At 41.7% G+C, this 12221-nt stretch overlaps 1 protein-coding gene across 2 annotated transcripts in view; it reads left to right on the forward strand.

Moving 5' to 3' along the window:
• The first annotated feature begins 6132 nt into the window (after positions 1-6132).
• SLC22A18 (solute carrier family 22 member 18) overlaps positions 6133-12221 on the forward strand; it is an 84802-nt gene continuing 78713 nt past the window's right edge. Inside the window, exons 1-3 of one of the 2 annotated variants that reach the window (XM_067540616.1) lie at positions 6133-6213; positions 8189-8387; positions 11055-11152. In XM_067540616.1, coding sequence (XP_067396717.1) covers positions 6176-6213; positions 8189-8387; positions 11055-11152 — 335 coding nt within the window. In that variant the 5' untranslated portion in view covers positions 6133-6175. Of the gene's footprint in view, positions 6214-8170; positions 8388-11054; positions 11153-12221 lie in introns of both variants that reach the window. The other variant, XM_067540617.1, reaches the window with a different exon arrangement.

A 12221-nucleotide genomic window follows, 5' to 3' on the forward strand; every position in this document is an offset into this window, starting at 1 on the left:
CTCCATCTTGTGTTCATCATCTTCTGTCCTGCTTCATTTCTTTGGATTTCTAACAAGGAAGCTTTACATAAGAACTGTTGGCTCCCCCCTCCCCCCAAAGCTGTTAGGGTAATTTCCAGAGACTGCAAATTGGCAATTTATTTCACCACTGCCACAAACCTGATTCAAGAACTTTGCAAATGATTGTATGTAGGCGATTCTTTGACCATTGTAACTCTCTCTTCTTTCTTTTTCCCTATGAATAAACTTTTACATAGTAGATACCAAAGGATTGGCAGCAGTGTGATTTTTGGGTAAGATCTGGGTTATATAGTGGCCTGGCTCTGTGGCTGATCTCTTGGGATTGGAAGGACTCTTTTTTTTGATTAAATTGGTTTTAAATAAGCATTCATCATAAAGTCTGTCTGGGTGGTGAAACCAGGGCTGGATTATCTAAGGAGACTGCTTTTCTGACTTCTTGTTAACCAGTGTGGTGAGACAGAAATTTATTTTTATTGCCGGCATGATATATCTTATGGAAGAATAACCACCAGTCTGGTGTGCGTTTGCCCTATTTCTTTGCACGGGCATGCTTTGTTGGCAGGCTCACCTGACCTCCACCAGCTAACACCTGAACAGTGCTGTTGTTTCTGCGTAGATGAAGAGAATAATCAAGCAATGGTAAGTATGTATGTCAGTTGGTACAGAGATTTGAGGCTCTATTTTTTGTATGTACTCTATGGTACTTTCATAAGGGGTGAAATTCACCCTTGTGCAGTGGGCCTGCACATGGCCTATGCATCACTTTAAACACTCTTAAACCCTAGTTTGAGGTCCTAAATAGTGCAGGGACAGGAGAGATAGAAAGGAAAGCAGCTTTAAGGCATCACATTCCATGTATTCCCTGTATTTAGTGGTCCATAAGCCTTGTTTTGGCCCACTGCAGAGGGGATGGATTTCACCCAACCTGCTCAGCAATGCTAGAAATAACTTGAATAGTTCCTATAAATGTTTAATTGAGAAAGGAAACTTAAAATTCTCAATAAAAATTGCTGTCTATTGCTGAACAGCGGAGACTCTTTACAGATTCCTCACAATTAATTTATTTAAAAATCTAAAGAAAACTCATCCTTTTTGAGCTAACATTTTATTTCCAAGTAGTAGCTTGGCTGTGGACAGATTCCCATACCCCCAATACACTCTTTTAGAGAGCCTTGATTCCCACAGCCAGTGACTTCAGCAGGAATTCTGTCTGAATAATAAAAAGAAGCATTTAGCTGTGAAAACCCTTGTTTTGAAGTTGTGCTCTGCTTTCCCACTGTCTTTGTATTCTTCCAGGGATTGCCAGGTACAGACATCAGAGAGGAGGCAGACAGACAAGTCATTCATCAACACTATAAACACATCTCAAATAGCTTTAATCAATTAATACAATGAGGGATGGAAGTCAGCACAATCAGCATCATATTCACAACAGATTTGTCTCCTGGCTTTTCCTTCCCTCCACCTTCACCTTCTCAACCCATCCCATCCCTCTGTAGTGCATCTATTCCATGCAAATAACCCTTTCCCAATTGCTCTAGCAATCCATTATGCTTGCGTTTTAAATGAATGAGTCTTTATTTTTTTAAAGTGTGACCAATCAGTTATCACATGCTATCAACAGTTATCTAGTTTACAAGCTTGCTAGCAAGGTGCTTTCAGATAAAACTGCAATGCTATTCTAATGCAAATTCTTTACTAATGTTACTACTACAAAGAGGATCAAGGAGTTAATGAACAAGATTTCCATTTTAAAGTGTCATTGGCTTCAGTGGAGTTTTACACCCAAGTAACCAAAAGCAGGATTTGTCCCAGTGGTACAACTGACTCTACAAGCTTCAGCCATACATATTTTTCTCAAGCTGCTGTTGACTCACAGCTACATCAATGAGGAACTAAATTCACCACTGGCATAAGAAGGTGCCAGCTGTCTGATGCCAATGGTGAGTTTTGCTCATCAATTCCACCAAAAAGGAGCAGTTCCAGCATCAGGATTACAGCAATATAGAGAATGGGAACAGAGATGCTGAGGCTTTTTTTTTCTCTTTCTGTTTAATCTATTTAATCTAATCTCTCAGTTCATCTTTTTTAAATTAATACAACTAATTCTTTGGTGATTGAATATTTTCATGTTTAAGGAAGTCTGGGTTAAATATAACAGAGATTCTGTTGATTTGAGCTACTGGATATAGTTTGCATGCACAAAAGACGATCACTGGTTTTGGATGATGCATACCCATCATTCCAAGCTTGGTAAGAAGAATTTTGGCCTGGAAATGAGTTAGTAATTATGCAGTGTGGCCCATGAGCAGGGCATCTGATTTCAGGGGTGTAGCATTTTAAAAATTCCTGTATGGAACGGAACATGTAGGAAGTTGGAAATGTGAAAGTAAATGGCTTAATGAAATGTAAGGCAACCTTGCAAACACTTACTGACTTCAGTAGGAGTATTCACAGGTAAGCATGTGTGTGTTTGCAAGATCGGGGCCAAAAGCTTCACCACCAAAAATTCAGGTGGAACAACAAGTTCCCTTGTACTTAGTAAACTGTAATCCATGAATCCTCCTTGTGCAATTTGTGTTAACTAGAATGATTAACCATTGGACCAAACTACCAGGGGAAGAGGTGGATTCTCCAGCCTTCCCCACTCCCCCCCTCCCCAATATGGCCTGTGTTATAACAGGAGATCGGCGTAGATAATCATAATGCTCTCTTCTGGCCTTTAGATTTTTGAGAATGGGCCATCTCTGACCATGTTGCAGAAAGAAGAAACTTCCCTCCACAGTCAGCACCTACTATGGCTTTTTTAGTTCTGCATGCTCTTCATATAACAATGGTAATAATAAAGCAGCCTTCCCCAAGCCACTTTTCTGCCACTTTGGTGCTAAGAGCACTGTCTGGTAATTCAGGATAACCAGATTATGGAATTACTGTCAGGTAATATAACAAAAGTCACCCACATGAGACAAAAGTGGGATGAGGTTCTACTGAAAAGAAAAGGGATGGGAGGGCAATGGCTTGCAGTACCATGTATGTGCGCGCACATGCTCATAATAAAACCCAGAGCTGCTTGAAAATTTTTGAATGAGTTGTGGGGGGAGGGGTTTTTATGGGTTTTTGTTTTGTTTTGTTTTTGTTATTGTTTGCTGTTGAAAAATGACCTAGTTATAAAAAATAAAAATTGCAATGAAAAAATTCAGGCCCAAATATGTTGTTTTGAAATTTTTAAGGAAATGGTTATTGAAAGTTTTAGTTTCCCCCCAAAAAATCAGGTTTTTGGTATGCAAAAAAAAATCTATTGTGTTTTTCATTTAAAAATAATCTTGGGGGAGGGAGAGAATCCATTAAAAATAAAAAGGGGTTTAATTTGAACCACTTTAAATTGAAAACAATTTTGACATCTCTACCAAAATTAGCTTTTCCCCTTTATTTAACAGCTCTAATAAAAATAAATTATTTGAAGAATAAGTTTTATATATTTTAAGTTGGCTGAGACAGAGGCCAAGGTAGATTGAGTCCCACATCATAAGGGCTAATGTATTAATTGTACCATCATGGCACCACTACAGGGTGTGTGTCAGAAGACACGTACCCACAAAGGCAAGGCCCAAGAATAAGGTCTGAGACATAGCAAGAGACTTTAGGCCCATGGAACTCTCTCCATTGATGTCATTGGATTCTAGATCAGACCTTTAAAGAGCAACAGAGTTGGTTTGAAATCAGAAAATGAATCTGCCACTATATGTGTAGCCACTGTGAAAAATGTAGAGTGGGTATAAATAAAACAAGGAGCTTCAGCCCTCAAATTGATTCAGCAAAGATTTAATGTCATGCACCAGACTCTCTGCCAGTTCTTTAAGCCCCTCTCTCTCAACCCCACATCCCTATCCCAATGTCTGCTCCCTCCTTTCCCCACCCCACTTCCTCCTCACAGTGCTGTTTTCTGTTTTCAGCAAACTCTGATTTTGCTGAACCCTCAGTAAAACTATCTAGACTGTGAATGGGAGGCTAGGGGAGAGCAGACCTGAGGAAGGCTAGGTAGAACCCTGAATGTAACAATACTGGGAGCTGTGTCATCTCATCAGTTGTGTGAGTGCACCCCTGTGGCCAGGGTCCCCACATGGGGGGGGGAAGGGTACACTGTCCGGGGCCCGGAGGCCCTGGGGGTGCCCAGCCCAGGCTGTGACCCCCATTATGTGTGTGGGAGGGGGCCCATGTTACAAGTTTGTACTGGGCCCGAAAATATTATGCGTGGGCCCTGCCTGTTGCACTTCAGTAGGAGCTAGGTATGCTTGTTTAACTGACTTGCAGAGCCTTCTCCACTGAGGCGGTGTATGATTGTTATCTCTGCCATCTCCCCTACTTGTAATTTACTACTGGGTGAAGTGCTCCATCTACTGACGAAGTGGTCTAGTAACGCTGTCTGGAATGGTGTTAGATATTGAAGATCAGGGCAGGATGCTCCCTTCCTTTCCCTTGTAAAGCTGTGTGGAAAAAGAACATAGACCATCAAATCACACATCCTTTTGAGAGCTATGGGTCCACCACATCATCCCTGTGGGGCTGGAGGCTTTGCGTCAGTAAAGCAGATTCATAGATAATCATACTGATAAGCCGTAGCTTCTGATGCATTGTGCATTGTAACTTATTCTGACTTCAAATAGGAACGTGCCACACAGAGCAGCTGCTCCATGGGTAGAGATGGGGGAGGGCATAGGGGGGCATTGCTGCCTCAAACTGGTTAAGTTGCAGAGGTGACACAGGGGAGGGGGAGGCACCCAGATTTCTTCTTCCTTTTGGTCCTGCTTCCTCCCCAATCCCATGGAAGAACATTGGGCGGGGGTGGGGGGTGTGAGCAGCAAGGCCAGGCGTTCTGTGCGTCCAGACCATTTTCCCCACCTGGGCTGTTTAAGAGGAGTTCAGGAGAGCAGCTCCTGACCCTCACAGGAGAGCTCCAATTTAGAGCCGTTTCAATTTTACTAGCCGCCCCAAAAACACAGGCATCTAGCCATAGGGGCCACATTCTAATCAGCCCCCATAACATTGTAGCAAGGGAACGTAAGATCTGAGCTGCTTCCCACGCGTCTGTGCAGTGTACAGCATGGATGGTGTCAAGCCCAGGGGAGTGACAGAGTGAACAGGGAATATTAAACGTGAGTGGAATGTGCTGAGGCAGATGGGCAAAGGGGACAGGCTTTTGCGATGGATTTTTTTGGTGTGTGCATTGCATGGTTATGTATCTCTAAAACCAGGGAGACGTGATTCACAGTTACATGAAATACTTAGTCAAGTATTTGTTTACATGCTAATGTTGACTTTTACGTGGTGGCTGGTAAACATGGCAAATAATTATGTTAAAACAAAAAATCAAGGGTAATTAAACATAAACTGTATTTGTGATTTCAAGTACACTGTAATTTAAGTACCACTAACAATTGGTAAATCCAGACGTTAGACTTACACGTGTTATTAATCATATTAAGCCCCTTGCCTCCCCCAAATATAGAAGTCAAACTACCCCTATGGGCTGCTCTGCTCCTCAATTCATTGCCTCAGCCAAAATCATCAGTTCTGAATATTAAAAATCTGGGCCTCAGAGCTTAACTTCAGGCATTCCCTTTTTAGAGTTCAGTTCCTTAGATACGGATCCACGGGCTAAACATGGCAACTGGCATCTCACTCAGTTCCTTTCTTAGCGCCAGTAAAGAGCAGGTCAATCCAAAGTGCATGCAGGCCCTTAGGGAGAAGGCATACATTCTCCTTTTGCAGTATGGAGCACAGGGGCGGAAGAAGTAGGAGTGTGTGTGGCCAACTCCTCACTTCCTTTGGTAGCCTTTACAGAGGCTTTTTTCAGTGCCAATTTAAAAACATGCTGCTCAATCAGCTCACTGAAGATTTTTAATTGCAGATCAGCAACTTTTCCTGTACGCAGTTCCATTTTATTTGTCTGGACTGGATTTCTGATGGTCTCGAAACCTCTAAGATAGAGTTTTGTTGTTAACTTTACTCTTCTATTGAGTGCTTGATAATTTGTTCACAGTCCCCTGTCTCTTCACATAAACCAGGAAGTTTTGTTTTACACTATTTGCTGCTCAGTTTCTTGCAGGAAATTCAGCTGTTGAAGAACCCATTGTTTCATGCTTAGATGAGTTGAATGTTTAGCACCAATCTTCCCCGAAACCAAGTCAGCCTGTAAGTAAATCCTTCTTAATCTTTAGTGACAAATGTGATCCAGGTTTTATAGGGGTTTGGATCTACTTGAGCACAGAGTTTACAATCTCAGAGTCAATAAACATGTCTCTTCTCTGTGCTGCTTTCAGCTGATTCATGCTGCAGCTCATTTTGCAAAATATGGTGTTACTGTGAGCTCTCTGACTATGGAAACTCCTCCCTGTGTAACATGAAACCTCCACAGGTTTCCCCCCCTTTATTTATTTATTTGTATTGCTGTAATGCTTAGGACCCCTGTCATGGGCCAGGACCCCATTGTGCTAGCTCTGTACAAACGCAGAACAAAAAGATGGGCCCTGCTCCAAAGAGTTTACAATCTGCTTCCCCCACAGAACTTAAGCACTGTGATAGAAGGACCCTGACATCCGCTGTGGAGCCAGTCCTGCAGCCACATGTGTCACTTTACTGATGTGCCAGTGTCACTGTTTATCATGAGCCTTGCAATATTTGGTATTTTTCTTAGAGCCTCCAGAAGTCCTGGAGTCAGGTAACTTGAGGTCAATTTCCAGCCTTCCTTGCAGAAAAAAGCTTCAGAGTGTGACCCCTACAGGTTCAGAAACCAGAAGGCAAATAAAAAGAGGCCAAAAGCTTATTGTTTTTAAAATCTCATGATTTTTTTAAGACAATCTTGTTGACTTTTTGGGACCTGACTCCTGAATTTCAAACACTTGGGATTGGCAATCCTGATAGTTTCATTGATTTCAGTGAAGTCAGATGAGAGTGTTTGTAGACTCTGTGTTTATCCCGCTCCTACCACAGTGGGGACCTGGGCTTCCTGCAGGATCAGTGGCTGAAGTTCTATGGTCTGTGTTATGTAGAAGGTCAGACTAGACCTTCTGAAAACTTGAACTTCCATCAGGAAAATGAAACAGTCACCTGTCTTTCAATCTCCTCATGTGTTGTTAAAGTCTTCATCTTAATCTATATGACATCCACCTCGCCCAATTGGCCTGCCCGTTATGCCTCCTGGGGGCTGCACCCCACAGTAAGCAGATCACAGTGATCCCTTCTGGCCTTAACATTTATAATGGTCACTGATCCCAAATCTGGTCCTCTGGACCCCATGATAATATAAATGTTAAATAATAACAAGCACATATGGCATATGTGACTAACTACAGTATATGGGTACAGCTGGGACTAAGTCAGCACAAGAGCATCTGCAGCTGATCAGCCATTTGAAACCTTCAAAGCATGAAGTAAATGCACTCATTCATTGGAGTCAAAGCTCTGAGTTGTTGGCTTTCTGCCCCTTATATTCCCTTTTAGATCCATTGGGTCTGGTCCTGCAGAATACCTCAGTTATATCTGAATGATAGCAGGGGTTGGTCCAGTGTCTGTACAGATCCATTAAAAGTAGCACAAAGACTCAGTGCTTGAATGTGATTCAACATCATGTTCATTTTCAACTTTTAAAAATAAATACTAATCATATTTATTTTGGCTTGCCTTTTATTTTATTTATTTATTTTTTTAAGAGCCAACACTTAGAGAAGCCAAAATAGCTGAATAGAAAGTGGTGACTTAACATACTCTTGATGTGCTGACTCAGTAAAAGTTAAGAAGTGAGAGATTGTTGTGCTCTGTGATCTTAGCTGGTTAGTACTGAGTTCAATTGCAGCTCTGCTGGGATTTTCAAAATAGCCTTATCATCCAACTCTATGACAGTTCTCTTATTCCAATGTTAAATCTTAGATCTAGAACAAGAAACATGATTTCTTGTAATCAAAGGGGTCATCCTTGATCCACTCTAATGCCTGAATCAAAGATTAACATAGAAAGTCTCCGTTACTAAAAGTAATTTTTAAAAAACCCACAAAACCTCAGCAAAATACAATGACTCAGCAGCTTTCAGCCTCTTAAGCCTCAAACTGCAAATATGACTTTTGGACTTATGTAAATGAGCTCATGTTCCTAGGTGAAAGTTCCCTTTCAGGTTACATTCCAGCCTAGGCAGCATGAATGAAGGGGCCAGCTCTGGAGGAGAGAAACAGGAACTGAAATTCAAGAGAGTGATTTTGCAGGACCAGAACAAGCCAGAAAATATGATCCAAAGGCAACGGGTGATCCAGCTCACCTATCTGATCACAGCCGTGGACGTAACCTGCTTGTTCATGCAGATTGGGATCATTCCAGTGAGTACCATTTGAGCCTGCTGTAGAAGAGCAGACCGCTTCTTTCCTTCAACCCAGACTATTCAATTTTTCAACAGTATTAGAGGAGACTTCGACCAGGAGAAAGTTTATGTCACTGAATGCAGTGGCCTTTCACATGGCATAAGTGGATAGATGCACATAAGGCATCTGATTATTTATATCACAGATGATTATTTATATCGCAGTAGTGCCTAGAGGCCTCCACCGTATCTGTGGTGCATTATGCCGGGCCCTGCCCCAAAGAGATAATATACAACACAAGCTGCAATAGGTAGGTAAACTAACAAACCGGCATGGGGAGGGAACATAAGGTAACCATAACAGGATAGCTTAGCATAGACTGCTTTGTGTATAGTTTATAGGTGTAATAAGCCAATCAGGAGCTGTAATCACAACATGCCACTTGTCTAGTGGCTCTCAAGCGGCAGCTTTCTGTAGGTGCCATGTAAGAGGTGAGTTTTAAGGAGGGATTTGAAGGGTGATACAATAGTGGCTTTACAGATTTTGGCAGGGTACTTCTCACACATATCAGGGGCTATATGGTAGAGTTTATGGAAGGTTGCAGCTGGCACTGTTGTCCCAGTGGAGGTGGGGATTGAGGTTGCATTAAGATAATCGGACGGATTAATTATGGCAGGGCTGAATGTCTGGATGGAAGGCCAAGAAATTTGTGTTTGATGCGGTGGAAGAGGGGGAGGCAAGGGAGGGTCTCAAAAGTGGTGTTGGTGTGATCAGAACAATGAGTCAAGAAGACAATCTCTGTGGCAGTGTTTTCAATGGCCAAGAGGGGGCACAAGGTTAAAGTTGCCAAAGCCAGACTGGAGGATGCTGCAGTAGTCAAATTGCAGGTCACTTTAAAGGGATATTGTCAAGTAAAAATGTAGCTCTCACTCCACTCACAGCTACCTGTGCTCTTCTTCTTCCTATTCCTCTTTCTTTTCTTTTTTCTTTTCTTTCTTTTTCTTCTCTCACCTGCTGAGAATGTTCTCTGCCCTCTCTGTGTCTCCATAGACAATCCACCTGTTCCTTCCTTTCATAAACCAATCCAACAGTGACTGCACTGTTGCATGGTCTCTTAGTGCTTGTCTGTGGGCAGCTGATGTAATCATGCTGGGCCATGAAACTAAGAAGTAAAACTAACTATCCACAGAGAAAGAATGCTGACTATTCACCAAGCTCTCTCCAATATAAAGAGTGAACCTACAGAAATACTTGAGCTAGATATACTGTTTGCTTTACTCTCTTTCAGTGGCAGTATTCTCAGATACTGCTTGTATCTGAGAATTGTAGAGAATACTGCTTGTAGTGAGTAAATTTGTCCAGACAGTAAAATGTTTTGAGTTAACAATGTCCCTCTAAATATCCAAAGATGGTGAACTAACATTGGAATATTAACTGCTGGCTAAATATATTGGCCTGGCTCTAAGAAGGAATTTGTTTGCTGTAGTTTTCGAGTGACTTTCTACATATGTACATTTTTAGGCAGATTCATTTTATCCAGTGCACTGTAACAAGTGTTCCAAGATACTCCATTTGGCCATGCAAGGTGATTCTCATTTACAAAATGTGTTTAGTGCATTTAGTGCTGGTGAAAGTGTCAGATTGAAGTATTAAGTGCTTCGGAGGCTTCAAAATGTTATGTTAAGTTCACATTAAACATTAAAAAGCAAAAGCCTGAGTCCGAAGCATCTGTCCCTTGGGCACAAGGTAGGGTGCTTCCAGCTTTACTCTATCTCTTGGGCTGGTAGAAAAGATCAAGTTGGGGATGTGGAGGGGTGTTGGTACCGTAATGGGTTGGGAGTACAGATGCCATTTTATTTATGTAGCGTTTGCCTTTAATCCAGCTTGCTTGCTTAAACAGTGTGGCGTGATGATCTGACCCCAAGATTCTTCTGTGTGTGGTGCTCAGAGTGACGTGCACGTCATATCCCAAGGCACAGGAGGGCTATCTAAAAGTAAAATCATCCCCTTCAGCGTTAGCTGATTGGTTAAAAACTGCCTTGTCTGCCTCAAAATGCCAGCGTAAAAACAGAGAGACAGGGTGGGTGGGGAAATATCTTTTATTGGCCCAACTTCGGTTGGTGAGAAAAACAATCAAGTTTTTGAGCTACACAGAGCTCTTCTTTAGCTCTGTGTGTAGCCTGAAAGCTTGTCTCTCTCACCAACAGAAGTTCTGAAGTTGGCCCAATAAAGATATGACCTCACCCACCTTGTCTCTCTAATATCCTGGGGACCGACACGGCTACAGCACTGCATACAAGAGTGTAAAGATAGAGTCAGGCCCACAGCTGATGTAAATTGGTGACTTCAGTGGAGCCCTCTGGATGTACCCTGGCTGATGATCTGGGCCAGGGACTTTTGGTTTTTATCAAATAACCTCTATATTCCTCATGCTCCGTATGCTGCATTTCAAGCACTGTTGCTTTATTTGGCATTGTAGCACATGAACACTTATTATTGTAGTCCTGTACTTACTAACATTAAGGTCTTTAACATTCAGAAATGTAACATACTCTTTCTCCACTTTATTTAGTACTTGGCAAAGAGCCTGGGATTGGATTCAGTTGGATTTGGCTACCTCCAGACAACCTTTTTCTCCGCTTTCTTTTTCTTTTTCTTCGCTTAATTTTTCTCTGCTTTATTTAGTACTTGGCGAAGAGCCTGGGATTGGATTCAATTGGATTTGGCTACCTCCAGACAACCTTTGGTGTTCTGCAACTTCTGGGAGGTCCTATTTTTGGAAGGTAAATAAAAAACATTCTTATGAACCTTCCATTCCTGGGGAAGATCAGAGCTATTTATTTTTTTAATAAATCTACTTTATTCCTAGTTCTGAATCTTGGGGAAATATTTTAAGAAGCCATCTGGATTTACTGAACAGGCTACAGAGAAATAAATATTAATTAAGAATATTGTCACAAATAAATGGCTTTTGTATTAGTTATCTCTCTAAATTTGATTATTCAGGCCCAGACAATGTGCTTAGCCAAAACAAAAACATTTATACAGTTTGTACCCTGCAGAGCTTGCGATCTAATGCTTTAAATCCCGCAAACGCTTACTCATATGAGTAGCTTTATGCACGTGAGCAGGACTGGGAAACCCAGAAGAGGAGTGTAACTTGGCATTTTTTATATTATTAATCAGTGCTATTAATTAGTAGTGCTAGTGGGAATTATAGAATTTCTGTGCCTGATTCTGATCTTATTTACACTGGCATTGCACTACATCACAGCAAATGACTTTAGTGCAGTTGCTCCTGTTCTACCCTGGTGTCAGTGAGATTAGAATCAGGATTCTACATTTAGAGCTCAAACAGCCTTAGAGAAAGGAAGGCAGGGGAAGACTTAAGGTCCTCCTGAGTTTCTGCCTCTGAACAACTGCAGGAAAATACTGATGTGGGGTATATACTCCTGCTCCAAATGGAAGATGAGATGGCCTTGAAGGACCTAATAGGGAGATGGAGAATATACAGCAGATAGTAGATTATTCCTATTCAGAGATGCACAAAAGGAGAGGCAGAGTGCCTTGCCCCCTGGACTTAGATGCAGGAGACTTGGGTGCTGTTCCTGTCCCTGCCACTGGCCTGCTCAGTGACCTTGGGTAGGTTGCTTAGCACAGTGGTGCTAACAGGATACAAATAATTAATAATAATAATAATCAAATTCCCTAGCAATACAGTCCAGTAATGAATTTCTTCTCATCTACAAGGTGCTGGTTGAGGTGGTATTAGTAGCACAATTCAAGTGATTTTTTTCTATAAATATTCAAAGCTGGAGGAAAATAATTCTAGTCTAAATCCGTGAGAAGTGG

This window comes from Emydura macquarii, unplaced genomic scaffold (assembly GCF_026122565.2).
Source record: "Emydura macquarii macquarii isolate MOO-44397 ecotype Brisbane River unplaced genomic scaffold, CSIRO-AGI_Emac_v2 contig_587, whole genome shotgun sequence".
NCBI classification, from domain to species: domain Eukaryota; kingdom Metazoa; phylum Chordata; order Testudines; family Chelidae; genus Emydura; species Emydura macquarii.